At 45.1% G+C, this 18,960-nt stretch overlaps 1 protein-coding gene across 5 annotated transcripts in view; it reads right to left on the bottom strand.

The window, feature by feature from the left end:
- spegb (striated muscle enriched protein kinase b) overlaps positions 1–18,960 on the bottom strand; it is a 39,505-nt gene that overhangs the window by 2,513 nt on the left and 18,032 nt on the right. For 3 of the 5 annotated variants that reach the window (XM_089002295.1, XM_089002298.1, XM_089002299.1), the window contains 33 exons: positions 17,942–18,030; positions 17,690–17,865; positions 16,174–16,434; positions 15,289–15,447; positions 14,947–15,139; positions 13,951–14,180; positions 13,749–13,868; positions 12,540–12,644; positions 12,229–12,435; positions 12,041–12,164; positions 11,742–11,914; positions 11,344–11,456; positions 11,092–11,260; positions 10,917–11,013; positions 10,592–10,792; positions 10,413–10,470; positions 10,253–10,330; positions 9,984–10,156; positions 9,878–9,904; positions 9,657–9,809; positions 9,522–9,564; positions 9,362–9,430; positions 6,632–9,284; positions 6,332–6,472; positions 6,126–6,242; positions 5,858–6,025; positions 5,660–5,782; positions 5,359–5,523; positions 4,483–5,284; positions 4,177–4,416; positions 3,819–4,042; positions 3,531–3,606; positions 1,143–1,292 (listed from right to left, as the gene is read on the bottom strand). In XM_089002295.1, coding sequence (XP_088858421.1) covers positions 1,143–1,292; positions 3,531–3,606; positions 3,819–4,042; positions 4,177–4,416; positions 4,483–5,284; positions 5,359–5,523; positions 5,660–5,782; positions 5,858–6,025; positions 6,126–6,242; positions 6,332–6,472; positions 6,632–9,284; positions 9,362–9,430; positions 9,522–9,564; positions 9,657–9,809; positions 9,878–9,904; positions 9,984–10,156; positions 10,253–10,330; positions 10,413–10,470; positions 10,592–10,792; positions 10,917–11,013; positions 11,092–11,260; positions 11,344–11,456; positions 11,742–11,914; positions 12,041–12,164; positions 12,229–12,435; positions 12,540–12,644; positions 13,749–13,868; positions 13,951–14,180; positions 14,947–15,139; positions 15,289–15,447; positions 16,174–16,434; positions 17,690–17,865; positions 17,942–18,030 — 7,877 coding nt within the window. The remainder of the gene's footprint in view (positions 1–1,142; positions 1,293–3,530; positions 3,607–3,818; positions 4,043–4,176; positions 4,417–4,482; positions 5,285–5,358; positions 5,524–5,659; positions 5,783–5,857; positions 6,026–6,125; positions 6,243–6,331; positions 6,473–6,631; positions 9,285–9,361; positions 9,431–9,521; positions 9,565–9,656; positions 9,810–9,877; positions 9,905–9,983; positions 10,157–10,252; positions 10,331–10,412; positions 10,471–10,591; positions 10,793–10,916; positions 11,014–11,091; positions 11,261–11,343; positions 11,457–11,741; positions 11,915–12,040; positions 12,165–12,228; positions 12,436–12,539; positions 12,645–13,748; positions 13,869–13,950; positions 14,181–14,946; positions 15,140–15,288; positions 15,448–16,173; positions 16,435–17,689; positions 17,866–17,941; positions 18,031–18,960) is intronic. The other 2 variants (XM_089002297.1, XM_089002296.1) reach the window with 2 other exon arrangements.

The raw sequence follows: 18,960 nt of genomic DNA on the forward strand, positions 1-18,960 counted from the left end.
CGATTCAAGAAGTCCTTCCGTATCAATTCGAGCCATGTAAGCAAAGCGACGAAACTGGTAAAGGACACAAACATATGAAGCATATATGAAGCTCCGTGAATAAGCAATATAGCATCGACTTCTGTGATATGTGGCATATAAGGACATGAATAACAAATAGTAATCTTCAACATGTCAACATCAATGCAGATTGTTTCATGGTTTTGCATGTAAAATGTTTAAACTTTCAACATGAAGAGTTACGAACTTACGTATGAATGACAGCGGTTATCCATCGCTAATTGCGGTTAGCTCCTCGTTCCAGCTGCTGAATGTTTGTCTGATAGGTTTGCCCCACTATTATGACAGTTCCTCTCTTTCACCACTGAAAACATCTTTCTACCCATTGTCAGGCTGAGTGGATGACAGCGGTTATCCAAGCGGGGATTCGCGCACTCACTGGTGTTATACTGCTCTGGTCCGTTGGAAATGGCTGGTTTGTCCGTTGGGAATTTGTGTAAACTTACACCTTCTTTATGCGCGTTAGTGCGATTGGCTGCCACACAACGATTCACCATCGTGTTATTTATGTAGTTTTCCTTCTAATTTCGCAAGCAATACGGTGTTGTCAGATGAAAAAAGTGACGGGTGTTCCAGACGTGACGTCAGTCCGGCATCGTCATCATCTCGAAAACAAGACTTCATGAATATTTAGCGCAAGTTTTAAAACGTAATATATAGCTATATGCGGTGGAATCTTTGTAAAATGCGCTCAGTAGAAGTCATTTGAAGTGATTCTACAAATTATGGACGCAACTTGTGTCCGTTTTCCTTTAAATTACTGAAAATGGTAGATTCATAGATTGAGTTGGGGCGTCATCTCCAGACAATGACACTCCAAGGAACGTCCTATTATATCTTCTTGCTTCTGCACGTCCCATGTCTGGTGTTAAAAGCTTGTGGTTAATGAAAAACTCTGGTGCTCCACTCCAGACTAGGACCAGAAAGTTTGATCACATGACCCTAATACTCACCAACTTACATTAACTTGCGGACCATTAGGGATGCGATTTCAAGGTTTTGCTACTTACAAAATAGTACATAGTTTAGCACCGCTTCATGGTCTTTTCATGACTCAGAGAATTCAAAAAATGTCAACTTACCAAGGATAGCTACAGAGGATCTTTTTGAGGAAGAGCGAGGCGCTTTGGGAGACATTTTGGTAGAGTTTGGAGAGATCAAACTTTGCAGCGTGGATCTTCAACTCGGTCTGCTCGGGATCATTTTCCATGAAAGGCGACCTGCCACTCAACCTGAATGATCGAGAAGAACGCCGCCAGTCACAAATGGTAACGGATTTCGCAATGTCAAAGAACCTCATGGATTTGAACGATTCCATCAGACTTCAAGTGGCAGATGCAGTCTTTATTTATCTTTATTTATTGCCCATAAACCACAGGTGTCAAAGTCAAGGCCCGCGGGCCAAATCCGGCCCGCCACATCATTCCTTTCGGCCCGCGAAAGCAAATCAAACTTGTTAAAATCCATGATGATTGCTAAAATCTGAGCCAAAATTTCATATTTTTGGATGTCAACCACAATAAAAGTCATTATTCTTGACTTCAGATTTGAAAACAAGTTATTCATTAATTTGCTGTGTGCTCTATATGTAATATTTGAAGGGATTTAAACATTCTAATGGGTTCCCCAAATTCATAACGGCCCTTGAGAGGAAACCATAACTACAATGTGGCCCGCGGCAAAAAATGACTTTGACACCCCTGCCATAAACCATCAAGTTCTCAGGAATCACAGTCTTTCCACGCATTATGGAAAGCTATACTTTTCACATCTTTGTTTATTGTTGTTGCATGTTATTGCAATACAGTGATACCTCGGCCTACAAACGCTTTAGCTAACGAACTTTTCGCCTTACAAACATTAAATTTGCGACAATATAATCTTGGCATACAAACTAGTTTTCGGGAAACACACGGATCAGCACAATGGCTGGCGGTCTAGTTTTTGGCCGAAGAACACCAAACCACACGGTCGAACAGCGCCATGGTGGCTGGCGGACAAGTTTTCAACACCCACTTTCTTTGAGTGCAGACGTGGCTTGTTATCAAGTGGAGTACTTTTGCTATTATGTGACCGAAAAAGACCCCACCACAGGCTAGTCTTCAGCCGAAGAGGACATAAAACAAAATGACAGTGGAGTGAAATAAGGAGATCATCGAGAAACACGAACGAGGTGTACGTTTGTGTTAATTGGCGTCCCAGTACCAGTACGCTAAGTCGACCATTGCTACATGTGGCTAAGGGTGTTTCTGTGTTGTCTAAGCAACGGTCTCAGGCAATAGAAAAGGTTGAAAAACTTCTGTTGATTTGGATTAACAAAAAGCAGCACGCAGGGGACAGTGTGTGAGGGTATTATCGCCGAGAAAGCACGGCAACTTCACTCGGATATCATCAACGACCATCACAAAGGTCAATAAAATTACTTTATTATACAGTACAGATTATTTCTTGAATTACAATACAATAGCACGTCTGTGTAAGCTCTCAGTCATACAGGAGTGGTCCATCGATGAGAAGGTTTCTTCAGCCGTCATCTGTACAAAAGTGAAGGTTTCGGACGTTTCGCCTCCTATCCAAGAGGCTTCGTCAGCGAACTAAAGTCTGACTGGTCGTATCGGCCCCATTACACTTATAAAACAACAAAATCCTTCATTAAACCGGTCTGGTGGTGTGAGGTTCAATTTGGATCGTTCATACAATAGCCTGCTCAGGCAAAACAGGTTAGGCAACTTTCGCAATGCTGATGAGGGTCGTTATGCTGATGAGGTGATACCGGGGGGAGTGGGTGCAATAGGCCAATCGTTAGTCAGGAATGTAGGAACAATCAGTGGGGCCACAGGGGGGGGGTCCCGCGCCCCCCCCCAACCTGAGAGTAGGGACCTATCATAGCTGTGTCCGGCGCCACCAGGTCTGGACATTAGGGATATATAAATGGGGCCGATACGACCAGTCAGACTTTAGTTCGCTGACGAAGCCTCTTGGATAGGAGGCGAAACGTCCGAAACCTTCACTTTTGTACAGATGACGGCTGAAGAAACCTTCTCATCAATACAATAGCACATTTTTTATATATAAAATAAGCTATATTTTGTGTAATTTTAAGGCTTATTTAGTAGAAAATTCAGTTTTATGGGGACCTGGGAACGGATTATTCTCATTTTAATGGTTTCTTATGGGAAATAAATATTTGGAAGACAGACTTTTCAAATTACACACACTTTCTTGGAACCAGTTAAGTTCGTAAGCTGAGGTATCACTGTACTGGTGCAGCCTACGCCAACGGAGAAAAATCCTTTGCACATCTTACATAACTGGCCAACGATAATGGTTCGGATTCCGAAAAGCCTAGCGAAAGGAACATCGCTGAAGGACCTCATTTCAGTTTTTAAGCAGATTTTGGGGAAGACAAAGGCAGGTCGACAATATTCAAAGACTGTGATGGCTGGAAGCTGCGTGAATACAACACTTACATTATGAAAGTGATCACACCCACGCTCCAGATGTCAGCTGGGGGGCCCACCACGTCCCCTTTCAACATCTCTGGCGCTGCAAACGGTGTAGGGGGATGACAGAGGGGGTGGGGGGGAATAGACTTCATAATTCACAGTAAAGACATGTTTTTTTATTACACGTTGGAAGTGTTTTTCTAGTAACCTTAAATGAATAAAATCGGAATTTGCAGCGACTGTAATTGATCTGAAAACGAATCAGTAGTTCAGGTTTATTCGGATGAAGAATCCGCCGGACGCTAGACTTACACATGCACTCTAGCGTTCCAATGGGTGGGCTAAACTGCTTGAGGAAAAGGGGGTTGAAGTTCTGGGCGCTGCCAAAGTCAATGATCTTGATGACGTTCATATGCGTGACCATGATGTTCTCGGGTTTGATGTCCAGGTGGAGAATCCGTCTGGTGTGGAGGTATTCCAAGCCCTGGAGGATCTGTACGACATAGCTCACCACGTCATCCTCTGAGTAACGGAACCTAAGGAGGCAACACATGACAGTTATTAGAGGTAATTAAAGCTACCAGTAGCATACGCAGACCCCATTTTCGGGCCAGTCCTAATAATCATGACTAGTCTGTCTCGGAGTTGAGCACAGTTCTTCAGTTGTCACCTGTCCACGAGGCTTCGGAGCATCTCTTTCCCGCTGCAGTACTCCGAGATAAGCACCAGGTAGCGAGGCGTGACATAAGCCTCGTGCAGCCCCATGATGCGGACGTGATGAAGCGACTTAAGGATGTCGTACTCCTGCAGCACCGCCTGCTTGGTGTCGCCTTCATACGGGACGATCTTAGCCATGAACAGGTTCCCCGTGGCGTTTTCCCGACACTCTCGAATCACGCCGAAGCGACCCCTGCGTCACAAAGTATGACCACCAATCTTTGTTGTGGGAGAATAGATGGATAGAACTTGTTTGTACCTGGCTCTCTCATCCATGAAGGTATAAGGTTTCTGAGGAACACCCTGGCGCAGATATCCCTCTCCAGTTTTGCCGAGAGGCGTACGTCTTCCAGAAGGTGTTGCCCGTCCTGACGGAGTGATCCGCCCTGATGGGGCGTCCCCACCCTGCAACGCCGGCGTCAACCTCTGTGTCACTACCGCCGGTGTGGAGATTTGAACGGCAGAGACGGAGGACGTGGTGACTGTTGGTGTGATGGAGGATTGAGACGATGGAGTAACACGAGGACTGGCGGACGGTGCGTACATCGGCACCGAGGAGATGGGCTTCCCGATGACAGAGGTGAGTGGGGGTAAAGGAGAGGGACTCTTGGTGTTAATAATCACATTTATGGGGTTCTGAGGTTTGGGTGGGACCACAGGTGGAGATGTCGGCTTGGCTTGAGGTTTGCCTAAACTGATGTTGAGCAAGGACTTTGCTTTGCTTGCCGCAGTTTGCACCGTCGTGTCGGTCTGACCCGGTGCTTGTCCAGAAGGGGCCGTACTCACCGGCGGTATCCGCTTTACTTCAACTTGCGGCGTCGGCCGGATGGTTTTTGGGGATGGGGATTTTATCGACCGTGTAGGACGATTTGGAGGGGTAAGGGTGGTGGGTGTCTGGGACACGGTGGCCGTCTGCGTCGGGGTGGGTGTCTGCATTGGGGCTTTACTCTGAGCCAGTTTCATCGGTGGGACTTTCATGGATGACAACATCAACATAGGAGTTGATGGACCTGGCATCGAGCTGGTCTTGACAACCACTGGCGAACTGGATTTAACTGTTTCTAAGAAGTAGGAGAGATGTCAAAAACTGGCCTAACTGTGTGCAACAATACAAGCACTTTTTTTCTGGATGTACCTGGCGGCCCCAGTCGCACAACGTCCGAGAGGTTGCTGTATGGGCCTTGACCGGCCTTGTTGACACAAGCAACCCTAAATCTGAAAGAACCTCCTGTCGGTAAATCAACCACATTGTAGTAACAGTCGGCTACCCCTGTGGCCACAATCAACCAGGTGCTCTCTCCTGGGAGACAAAAGAAAGATACATTTGATAAATTTTACACTGCGATGTAGTTTACCATATGTTCTTTCGGACTTGTGTAACAGCCGTTGAGAAACAGAAGCTGAGACAAACTCCCTAGAATCCTTTTTCAACTGACCTTCAGTTTTCCTCTCCAGAGAATATGTGCACGGTGCCGTCGTGTCGGATGGTCTCCATAGCACCAAAGCGGTGTTGTTGTACTTCTGAGGGATCTCTGGTGTTCCGGGGCAATTGGGCAGACCTTTTCACATTAAACAATGTCAAAGCAACTCCCCTCTAAACCTGAACCAAACTATGCGCACACAAATATTCTTACGGGCCAGGGAAATTGTGCAAGAACTGGAAGCAGATGCTAGGGGGCTTGTCGCGACACATTCGTAGACTCCTGCATCCTTTTTGGTGGTCTGCATGATCATCAGAAGCTGCCTGCCATCAGGGCAGGCTATCATGTTCATCCTAGCGTCAATGGTTAAGGGTTTCTTATCTGAAGAGAAAAGACACACATCAAAGTCATTGCAGACAGATCATTTGGTTTCTATGGCAGCCCATCGAGAAACAATAGAGCATTCATAGTTGGAACCCACCTTTCATCCAGGTGATTTGAGGCTGAGGACTTCCTGCAGGAAGGCAGCTGAGTGTCACTGGATCCCCTTCAAGTAGGATATGATCCCTTAGCTTAATATGGAACACCGGAGGAAAATCTGCGAGACATGGAATGAAAACATCAAGTCTGTAATGGAACAGAACGTAGGTGTGGTAAAAGTAAAGTGTATTGCCGTTCTGGACCTACCAGATACTAGTCTGGAGTACTGGCGCGATGGCTGGGAACTTGTCTCCCTGGAGATGGCCGTGGGTAGATCCGGTTGAGATCCGGCCTTGGATCGTCTTCCTCGGGAAAGACCCCATCGATCCCAACGAGATCTTCGCTCGCCTTTGAGAAATTTCCAAGAATCATAAAGTTTATGTTACTGCCTACGACTAATACTTAATACAGGGAGTTCTCGGTCACAACATGACGGTGTCAAAATTCAGGACTATAATCAACCGAGAACCCCCTTTACTTCATAATGAAGATGACATTGCATAGTACCTTTTGACGTGTCGGACTTTGAGCTGGACATTGAGTCCAGTGACTCGGATGAGGCTCCATTACTGGCCTGAGATGCCAGCTGGTTCTGAGGAACATTGGTGAATTTCAATCCACAGTTTTCTGATGTTGCCCGGCGAAGCATGGACAAAAGTGGTGTCTTCTTTGGCTCCTTCTCTTCCGCCACTTTTCTTTCTTCAGAGTAGCTGCGAATTCTGGTTGAGATGCCGGCCACTGTTGATTCGATCTTTCTCCGCACCGCCAAGACTGGAGATTCATTGCACTTTTTAGGCTCCTTCTCTCCTTTTCGAACAATGATATCAGCTCCACCATCCATGCGCATCATCTCGACTTCTTTTTGATCTTGTGATCCTCTTCTTCCGAGTTTCCAAGACAACCTACGTCTTAATGAACCAGAATCTTCTTCTTTGGTCACTTCCTCTTTGCTTTCCGTTGAAGGACTTCTTTTCAACCGCAGGGAAAGCCTTCTCATGAAACCTTGGTCCTTTTGAGCTTCACGAAGATCCTGAACCGATTTAGATTTCTCAAGGGTTCTCTGTGCCAATTCCAGTGGGGCACCCATTGGACCGGGCCTGTATACGACCTCACCTGACTCTGGTGGATCTGAAAACGTTGTAGGTGATTTACCCTCATTCTTTGATCTGGATAAAAATTTCAATGTTCTTGTCAGGGAAGAGTCGCGTTTTTTGAAGCGGGCCTCAAAGACCTCTTGAGAGGAAATGTCTTCTAGATCCACTCCTACAAATGGAGGAGAGGAATTAGCGGTCGTCTTTGACGGACTGGGCTCTTTTGCTACGCTTTCGGGTGAGGCCACTCGAGAGTACACGGCCGGATGCTCGGTAGTTGAGACGCCGCACGGCATTGAAGGTGATGACTCAGTTACAAAATCATCAGATGGTTCAAGGGCTGACGCCGAATCGTGGGCATCAACGGCGGTTGACGACCCGACTTGTGTGCCATTGAAAGTTTGGAGGGAAGGGACCATGATTGTCTGCATAATACTAGCATATGCTGAAGTTCTTCCATCAGGAAGAACTTGTGAAGGGGGGGACGGAACCTGTCTTGTGGGAACTGAGTTTGAAGTGATCATCTCGGATGATTTACTACGTGTTATTTCTTGCGCGGGTAACATTTCTTCAGATGCATTTTCTTCATTCACAGCTTCCTTTCCTTCCATATCTTCTTTCACTGTCTTTTGTCTTTCTTTTTTTTCTTTTTCCCCTAATTCGTTCTCCAAATTACCCTCAATTTCAGAGACTGGGACAGCTGTTGAAGGAATAACAGGGTCCACAACCTCTGATTCATTCAGTACTTCCTGTGATATGCTCAAATTCTTGGAACCTTGGTCAAAAGGACCAAGGTTCTTCTCAGTGAATCCGATTCTGCTTGACTCTTTGCCAAAATTAGGGTCTGTCGCTACCTCTTCTTTCTTTCTACTGGTAGTTTCATGAGACGTTGTCTCAGTCTCCTTTGATGGTTCCTGGCTTTGCGTTTTAATGGGACTGTCCCATTGGTCAATATCTGGTGTTGGCAGTTTTGGTGAAGGCCCTCGAGGAGTCGTTGGGCAGGAGTCTAGTTTGGTTTGCTCGGTGAGAGCTGACATGGATATCGCTTCCTTGAGTCGTCGTTCTTCCACCTGCGCCAAAGGAATTTCAAGGGGGCCTCCTGACCTGTGTGAGGCTATCGGTTCAGAATCTCCTTGACTGAAGGATGCACTTTTGCTCAGGACTTTGGGTTTGGAAAGTTCATCAATGGGTGAGTCGCTCGACGCCGCTCTCGTCAGCGAAGAGGGTGTCAGTCGGGTGGTGCGGGAATGGCGAACTGTGGAGATTGCATCTTGGTCATCACTCATACCCAATGTTTCTAATAGAGGCCCTCGCAGTCCACTCATCTTTTTGTCCAAGGATCCTCCATGGAGCAATCGTTGCCTCATCAAGTCTAGCTTCAGAGCGTAATCTTCTTGGCTCATCGTTCCAGTTCCCGGACTGGTGCTCCGCTTTGGTAGTTCCATCGAGGCGGCTTTCTTGAGAACCTTTCTTCCACCCTCTTGATTTCCTTCTGGGAATACTTCTTCTGGCGTGATCCGAAGTAGCAAAGCACTGTCGGCTGATCCACCACGTCTCAGCTCCCCTTTTCGTCTCACGGTCTCAGGTTTGTCAGACTCCATGCTAGATCCCTTTTGGAGAGGTTTTTTCTTTCGGACTTTCTCTGGAAGACCAGCGAGGAATTCTTCATCTGGGGAACCCATGTCATCATCTTTCATTGTTCTTTCGTGTTTCAAACTTTTACCCGTCAATTCCAGCTTTGCTTTGCTCATTTCAACAGCATCGTCTTCCGCTGTCTCTTGAAGAGCAGATGTAAATTGTTTACATATTCCATTCTGCTTTACAGAGTCCCTCTCACTAGTCTGGATGTCATTCAGTGACACCTTTGAACCAGAGAATTCCATGCTGAGCGGCATTGGAATAAAAGGAAGTTCATCAATGTCTTCATCTGAATCAGAGGATGAGGAAGGCAAAGGCGAAGCGTCCTTAAGTTGTCTGGGAACGGCGATGGAGATATGACTCGAGGAATCATCCAGCAACTCGGGAATGGACCTCATGACCATTTTGGATTTGTAGCTGATTAATGAACGCTAGAGAACAGACAAATAATATGTTAGCATTTCTTTATATATGCCGGATTTGGACATGAAAGGAAATGCTTGATTACCTGCCATTTTCGGCGAGATAGGAACTTCTTCAGTGAGTCGGTATTTATAATTGACCCCTTACTGAGAGTCTGTACAAAAATGTACATTTTCTTTAGGCCATTTCAAAGACACTCAAATCTGGATAAGTTTACACACAATTAATAAGACATGTGTGTGTACCTTGAACCAGGGATTTCTCAGACATTCTTGAGTAACTGGTCGCCTAAAAGAAAAAGTACATCGCATATACATTTTAACACGGGCCGTCCTTCCAAAGTCAGTCATACATAAGCATTTGAAATTTTGGTTACTGACAGTCTCTCCGCTACGAGCAGTTTTATGATGAAACCTTTGGCTTCTCGAGAAAGATTGGCAAACATGCTTTCCTCGAAGGCCACGTTGAAGTTCCTGATGTTCAGTACCGAAGTACGGTCATTTTCACCAGCAAATGGAGAAACTCCTGTCAAACTGATCACAGTCACATTTAGATTTCATAACGCGATCGGCCATCTAGTCTTAGAAGTCACGGAACTCACCAAAGATATGCAAGAACTCCAACTGACCTGGGGAAAGATCAGACAAGTGTCAGCCTGGAGAGTTTGCGGACGATAGAAACACACTTCAGGTACCAAATGAAGATACCAGATATCAGTTGCCTTTGACACGGGAGTCTGGTTGACAATTTCTGGCGCGACAAATTCTGGTGTGCCATATTTGCAATACTGAGCCTCATCCGGGGTGACTTCCACCGCATTGCCAAAGTCACAGATTCGGAGTTGATCACTGTGTGCATCTGCCATGAGGATGTTGTCAGGCTCAAAACAAAAAAGGAATAAAATAGGATTTTAAAACCAGAAACCTTTCGGTCTTTCTCTTGAGCACCAACATGATACACTTCCAGAAAAGCATACCTTGATATCCAGGTGCATGATATTAAGATGATGAAGATAATCCACTCCATCAAGCAATTGTCGAATACACGAACGTACCTAGGGTACAACAAGGACGCTGGCGGTCATTTCTGACAATGTTACTTACTGTATGGTTAGGAAACATGACGGGAAAGCTTACATCTGACTCCATGAGTACAGATTTCCGTGTGAATCTGTCAAGAATCTCTTCGTGGCATCTGTACATGTGAAGTCAGGTCAATAATCAGGGAGTTTAGATGCATGTGTCCAGGTGCAAAGTCAAAACGTGAACATCGGAGTTTCCATTAAAGGACATAAAAGGTAGCTTGATACGGATACAGTTCAGTGATGATGACAACTGCGTTCTTTTTCTCAAAGGCGTCGTGCAGGAAGACAATTCGCTCGTGGTCCAACTTGGACAGGAGACTCATCTCTTGCAGAGCGGAGGTCTTCTTCTTGGCTCGTGCCGAGATGAACTTGGCGGCGTATTCTATTTTGTCTACTTTCTGAGTCACGTGCTTCACGTAGGAAAACGCACCTCTGGGGGTAGGTAGTGGGGGATGGGTACAACAATGTTTCAGGATTGGAGTCGGCGGGATACACCCGGAAATGGTTTGCCAACCAATTGCAGATATGGGATTTATAGTTTTAGATGCTACCTTACCTTCTAATTTCCTTGTGGATATCATAATGATCAGTCAGTCGCCGCATTTTCCTCAAAATGGTCGCCTCGTCTTCCACCGGATCTTCTTTATTTAACGCTACGTTAGATAATTGGCTCAATGAGTGTGTATCATTGCAGGGATTTGACCGAATGGATGTGAGCACAAGTAGGTTACCTTTGTGAACAGTGAGTTCGGCTTTACAGGACACAGAGCCTGCCAAGTTTCTGGCGGTGCAGGTGTACACTCCTGAATCCTCAGAGCAAGCGTTGAGGACCACCAGTGAACATTCATTATCGTCGTATACAAATGTGAAATGGCTGCCCTCAGAGAGCAAAGTATCACTCTGGAACAAGTGCAGGATTTTGACCACGTTTGTTTCGGGTTGACCGGTCTTCATCTCAGACTTAAAAACTGTACGTTACAAACCTTGAACCAGAGGATGTCCGGAATGGGCCGGCCTTCCACAACCACAGCAAAGCGAGGGGACTCCCCAGAACAAACGTCAATGTCCTCCATGATAGTCTCAAATGTTGGGGGAGCTGTGGACAGAGTGACATTAGGAAAATACGTTGAGGATCTGGTTACAGTGCAGATCTTCAGAGCGTTGGAAAATTCGTTGGTGCGTTTTAACATTAGAGTCCTGGGGGAGCTGCGACTTGTTCTTGACGACTTTGGTTGAGGGGCAATCAGTCAAAACTCTCCAAATTCAAAGTTCAGAAGCAGGTATGAGCTCCTATCAGCATCTTAATACTGCCTATTTTATACTCGCTTGATGTGAAATCTAATCAAGACTAACAAGATGCGGTGAGGAAGGTGCAGCTCACCTGCCATCTCCACGTTGAACATGCAGCTGTCACTTCCGTGCTTGTTGGATGCCACAAACATCAATTCTCCAACGTCGGCGTGCTTCACTTTGGTTAGCGTCAGAGTGTGCTGATCATCATCTGGCATCGCCATTTCACAAACGCCCCGCTTGTTATCCAAGACCGCTCCCCTCCTGCCGAGTTTACAACATTAAAGATTATCATCATTCAATGTTAACATTACAACATTAAAGACCATCATCTGGTCAGCAACGAAAACAGTTCTACAGTACTGGAAAAAAAACAACTAGTGACGATACCTTTTCCAGATGACTGCAGCGTTGACATGATTGATTGTGATGTTGATAGTTACAGACTGGTTTTCCATCACGTGTACAATTTCCGGTTTATCAATAATCACCGGAGCTTCTCGAAGGTAGGGACCTTGAAAACAAAGGACATGGTATTAAGTCAAAGCAGCAGCCACAACAAGTGAGAAAAGCTATACCTCGGTCCAGAAGTTGCACTGGGACTGTGGCGCCTGAAGGCTTACTGAAGGCCTTGGAAGTGATGCTCAAAACCCTGAAAGAATAGCGCACGCCTTTGGACAGTGTGCTGATGGTGTAAGTGGTCTCTTTTAAGCCCGATGCAATAATCGACCACTGGATGGAGCCGAGGGGTTGTTGCTGGATGGCGTACGTCAAGGACTTTGACTCTGCGCGCAAAGGACAAATATGGCTGATAACGGCCCCTAAAAATGTGTTTCACCAGGACTGTGATGTCCTGGTGAAACACATTTGTGACTAATGTTTTTTGTACCAATGGAAGGGTCCAGTCTCTTTGGCTTCTTCCAGCTAAGAGTGATGACTTTACCGGTGATCGATTCGATCACTGGAGTCCCGTCAGGAGGATCAGGGAGGATATCTGAAAAGCAATCAAGATCGGGGTCCCGGAAGCTATATCTGGTGATCCAAAAACTATACAGTCTTGGAAAAGTGACTCTAATTTAAGACATACAGTGATACCTTGGCTTACGAACGCTTTAGCTCACGAACGTTTCGCCTTAGGAACGTTAAATTTGCGAGAATATAATCTTGGTTTACAAACTAGTTTTCGGCGGACAAACCAAACCACACAGCGCCAGAGTAGCTGGCGGACTATTTTTCCACACCCACTTTCTTTGAGTCTTTGAGTGCAGACATGGTTTGTTATTGAGTGGTGTACATTTACGAGTGCTAGTGTTAAGCCGAAGAGGACACATGAGAAAATGACGAAGAAAAAGAAGGAGATCATTGAAAAACACGAACAGGTGTGCGTTTGTGTGACTTAGTGTCCCAGTACCAGTATGCTAAGTCGACCATTGCTACGTGTGGCTAAGGGAGTTTCTGTGTTGTCTAAGCAACGGTCTCGGGCAATAGAAAAGGTTGAAAAAGATCTGTTGATTTGGATTAACGAAAAGCAGCACGCAGGGGACAGTGTGTGAGGGTATTATCGCCGATAACGGCACGGCAACTTCACTGGGATATCAAGAGGCAACTACATCAACGACCATCACAAAGGTAAATAAAACGACTTTATTATACAGGACAGTGTATTTACAGTAAAGTTTCGTTATATCGATATTCAAGGGAGTCCGAAAAAATATCGATATAACCGGGACTATCGATATATCCGACCCTGTTTGCATGTAATTTTCTCCGTGCGTGCATAGAAATAGTGTCGATATAACCGGGACTATCGATATATCCGATATCGATATAACGAGACTTTACTGTATTTAATTACAATACAATAACACATTTATTATACATAAAATAAGGTATATTTTGTGTAGTTTTAAGGCTTCTTTAGGAGAAAATTAGGTTTATGGGGACCTATGAACGCATTATTGTTATTTTTAATTGTTTCTTATGGGAAATAAATGTTTGACAGACAAACTTTTCGCCTTACACACACGTCCTGGGACCAATTAAGTTTGTAAGCCAAGGTATCACTGTATGTGTAAAATGGATTCAAAAGGGGGATTACCTGTGACGTAGAGATGAGCGTAGCAAGTCGCCTTTCCTATTTTGTTGGAGATGACACTCTTGTAGACCCCACCGTGATCGTGACACACTGAGCGGATGACCAGACTGTGGACATCGCGAACTGAAAGGAATTGACAAGGCAATGTGAGGTTGAGAGACGCTGAGGTTGGGGTGAATATATTTGAAGGGGGCGAAACACTTACACTGTGTCATCTTTCTGTCCTCAGTACTCTCGATTTTTTTGCCGTTGTGAAACCAAGCGATGGTGGGATAGGGCAATCCGGCTACTTTACATTTGAAAACAGCCTCCTTCCCTTCAATAACGTCCAGATCGTAAAGGGCCTTGATGAAATCGGGCATCGTGAATCGCTCAACTTCATTCTCAGGGACCTCAGGTTCCTCTGGTATGGATGGCATCTTCTCGAGTTTCGCCCTGTGAGAAGATGAAATGTCATAACCGAGTTCCGAACGGAAGCTGACGAAAAACATCCACCTATGCAATATCAATCGTCTTCACCCGTCTCTCACTCCTCACACCACTGCTATCCCCATTCAGTCTTGTCACCTCCTGGATTGACTATTGCAATTCACTTCTCTTTGGTGTCCCTCAGAAACTTTGCCACAAACTTCAACTCATCCAGAATTCTTCAGCCCGGATCATCACCAGAACCTCATCCTTTCACCACATCACCCCTGTCCTCAAAGAGCTCCACTGACTCCCAGTCAAATATAGAATCAACTTTTCAAAAATTATTCTTTATACATTTCACGCTATCCATAACCTTGCCCCCCCATACCTATCTGACCTTCTTCAAATTTCTATTCCCTCTCGTTCCCCCAGATCCTCTTCCTCCCTCCACCTCTGTGTGACCCCCCGCCCGTCTCATCACGATGGGTGAAGGTTCTAGCTGCTCTGCCCCCAAACTCACTTCCTCCCAACATTCGTAATATCGATTCTCTTCCCCCCTTGAAGTCCCATCTAAAAACCCACCTATTTAAAATTGCATTATCTGTGTAACTCTCTCTTGTTTCTATTTATAATTGTATTTTATTTATTGTATTCTATTTGTGATTGTATTTTATTTAGTATAGTACCTATGCTTGTCTGTGACTGTAAAGTGTCCTTGAGAGCTTTGAAAGGCGCTTAAAATATAATGTATTATTATTATTATAAGATATGTTTTGATTTGCGATCGTACATCTGCGAGGAGACGGCCGGCCGCGGTTCCTGTATGTAGAGTTCGGCAGAACATTCAGCCTCGCCGTGACTGTTGGTGGCCGTCACAGTGTAGAAACCTTCGTCGTCATTGGTCACGTGAAAGATGATGAGGGAATGACGGCCGTTCTCCCGAAGAATACGAACGTCCTCACTTTCGGTGAGCGGGTGATCTGCTGAGAAAGGGAGTTTTGTTCTTCCACGGATTGCCCAAAAAACTGAACTGCATTAGCGTGCAGTGACCAATCATCAGGACTCTAGCCAAGGTACGCAAGAGATCTGTAGTCCGGATTTAGCAATCACGTTTTTGGGTGGAAAACTTTACCAAAGTGAGTCCAGATGACTTTTGGGGGTGGGGTCCCACTGACTTTGCAGTCAAATCGAGCGTTGCGCCCCTCGATGACTTCCAGAACGTCCAGTTGGCGAGTAAAGAGCGGCTCAATGGAGGGAATCACTCTTAGTTTCCCACAGGAAGTCATTTCCTCTGAAATATATCAACAAAGGAGCAAACCGAATTGACTACGCGACATTTTGAGAAGTATTAAGCTGTGTTTATTTCCATTTTAAGTTTAAAATATGACTACAAATGCACTAGAGCAACGTAACCAAACGGCGCGTCACAACAACATCAGTGACACTCTGATGAAACATATCAGCTAAGTGGCTATCTATCTATCTGTTGGCTATCTATTAACTATTAACTATTAGCTGGCAAGCTAGCTTTCTATCCATTTACTTCCGGGTTGAGTGAATGCTGGCTCAGTGTATTAGCTAACTAACTACTTAGCTAGCTGGCTATTAGCTATCTATTAGCTGGCTAGATAGCTTTCTATCTATTTACTTCCGGGTTGAGTGAACGCTGGCGCGTGTGGCTGCCGCTGCTCACCCACAGAAAAACTTATCCTGTGACTGTAAAGTGACCTTGAGAGTTTTGAAAGGCGCTTATAAATGAAATGCATTCTTATTACAGTAAAGTCTCGTTATATCGATATTCTCAGGATTTAACCGGACTATCGATATATCCGATCCTGCGGGTATGTAATTTTCTCCTTGAGTTCATAGAAATAGTATCGTAATAAGCAGTACTATCGATATAAACGATATCGATATAACGAGATTTTAATGTATATAATATCCATCCATTGGATCACAATCCCGCCTACAGAAAATTCGGAGTGCCCAATCAACTGAACCGGGGTGTCTCACAGACCTTTGGCGGTGCTCAATTTGCAAGTGTATGTCCCGCTATCATCCTCGTGCACAGAATTAAGCAGCAGACGGCATTTCCTCCCATCGTAGTGCATTTTGCAGTTGAGCAACGCGGGTTGGATCAGTTTCCCATTGGCCAGCCAGTCCACGTCGGTGTCTTGAGGCCCGATCACGTGACATTCAAACAGGACCGTCTCTCCCGCGTTGGCGGTGATGTCTTTGACCGGGCGGATGACAGCTAAGCTTGGCTCGACGGGTGGTACTAGGCACAGATAGGATTTCAAAATAAAGCAGAATCTTTTCATGTTTTCCAGAGATCAACCAGACAAATTTGGACAAGGCAACAAAATAAAGAGTGTAGTCAAATACGACAGGTCAGTACAGGGGAAGAAATGTGTGCCAGACAGTACAGTGATACCTCAGCTTACAAACGACACCACAGGCTAGTGTTCAGCCAAAGAAGACAGAAAAGAAAATGACGCTTGAGCAGAAGAAGGAGATCATCGAAAAACGCCAAGAAGGTGTGCGTTTGTGTGACTTAGCGTCACAGTACCATTACGCTAAGTCGACCATTGCTACCATCCCTTTAGAACAAGGAAGCTATTAAGGGTGTTTCTGTGTTGTCTAAGCAATGGTCTCAGGCAATAGGAGAGGTTGAAAAACTTCTGTTGATTTGGATTAATGAAAATGAGCTAGCAGGGGACAGTGTGAGAGAGGGTATCATCGCCAAGAAAGCACAGCTAGCATCAAGGTTAAAATTCCTAGCGATCAGGCCCCACAAATAACCCGCACAAGCCATCTGAACACTTGATGAAAAAAGCTGAAAAAAATCAACCCAGCTAAACAGAACACAATTGATGAGGAACAAGGTAAAATGATCGCAGAGAAAGCACCGACAAGGGATCATTCCTCAAGATGGTGAAAGAAGATTGTTACATTCCTCATCAAGTGTTTAATGCTGATGAAACCGGTCACTCCATTCCATTAAGCCATCAACGACCATCACAAAAGTAAATAAAACGACTTTATTATACAGTACAGTTTATTTCTTTAATTACAATCCAATAGCACATTTATTATACATAAAATAATGTATATTTTGTGTCGTTTTAAGGCTCATTTTGGAGTAATTTATGTTTTATGGGGACCTGGGAACGAATTATTCTCATTCTAATGGTTTCTTTTAGGAAATAAATGTTTGGAAGATGAACATTTCGCCTTACACACACTTTCGGGGAACCAATTAAGTTCGTCAGCTGAGGTATCACTGTAGTTTGGAGAGAATCTGCGACCTTGTGGGAGAGGGCTGCGCTGAGTAGCAATTAGCGAGAGGACATTAGCAGTGAGCCATGAGTGCGTATAAGTCGCTATACAGTAAGGGTCAAGAAACGTGTTTGCCAATCTGTGAAGACAGTTCTATACGGTATGGGAAACCAACGTGATTAGTAGCAAATATAGAAGGACGGGATGGGAGAGGACAGGAACAGTGAGCGGTTCCGATTGGGTTTTTGGATTACCTTTGACGTCGAGGTTCCCTTCACACTGTTTGGTTCCAAACTCATTGATGATCTTGCAGGTGTAAATCCCTGAGTCAGACTTCAGGGCCGAATGGATGGTCATTTGAAAAGTACCGTTCTCTGTCTCCTGGACAGTATGCCGTGGGCCACTTTTGACCGTAACTCTATCTCTCAACCTTCAGGAATCAAATTAAAAACTGGCATGAATCAATCAGCAACGTCAACTCCGTGTCCACCATTGACGACACCTACCAGTACAGCAAAGGTTTTGGTTGGCCACTTATGCGGACAAACATGGTCACTTCCTGTCCTTCGACAACGGATTGATCAGTCATTGTTACCTGTTTAACGCAGACCAAAAAACAACTTGGAATGCAGTTGATCGATGAAAAGGTTACTTCAGCAGTCACCTGTACTTCGTTGAAGGTGTCGGACGTTTCGCTTCTCATCCAAGGGGCTTTGTCAGGGAACTAAAATTTGCTGATAGCTCTGGTCCTATATACTGTATATATATCCCTACTGTCCAGAGACGGCGGTGCCAGACCTCTGCTATGATAGGTTCCGGCTCTAATGTTGGGTGGAGCACAGGACTATTCCATGAGGCTACACTGATTATTTCTATTGTCCTGACTGATTATGATCTATGACTGCCCTGATTGCTCCATACACTCTGGCATCATCTGAAACCTTTTCATCGATGGACCAGTCGTCCGACTGAGAGCTTACACAAACGTAATGCAGTTGATACTTGGCTGAGGGGTTCAGAAACGTCACTCTGGAATCAGATCACATGGCAAAAGACACATTAGTACCACATCTTCTTCTTTTCCTTTCGGCTTTTCCCTTCAGGGGTCGCCACAGCGAATCAGTGTGCTCCATCTAACCCGGTTTTGTGCATCCTCATCTCTCACACCAGCTAACTTCATGTCCTCTTTGACAACATCCATACAACTCCTCTTAGGTCTTCCTTTGAGTCTCCCAGCTGGCAGTTCAAGGCTCAGCATCCTTTTCCCGATATAGTCACTCTCTCTCCTCTGGACATGTCCAAACGATCTCAGTCTGGACTCTGTGACTTTGTCTGCAAAGCCTCTAATATGAATTGTCCCTCTGATATACTCATTCCTGATCCTATACAACCTGGTCACTCACAAAGAAAACCTCGACATCATCATCTCTGATTTTTCTACTACTACTAACTACTACGACTACTACTACTAATATTTCTACTACAATGACTTCTTCTTTTCCTTTGGGCTTTTCCCTTCAGGGGT

This window comes from Hippocampus bargibanti, linkage group LG08 (assembly GCF_051943395.1).
Source record: "Hippocampus bargibanti isolate YZ-2025 linkage group LG08, ASM5194339v1, whole genome shotgun sequence".
NCBI lineage: Eukaryota > Metazoa > Chordata > Actinopteri > Syngnathiformes > Syngnathidae > Hippocampus > Hippocampus bargibanti.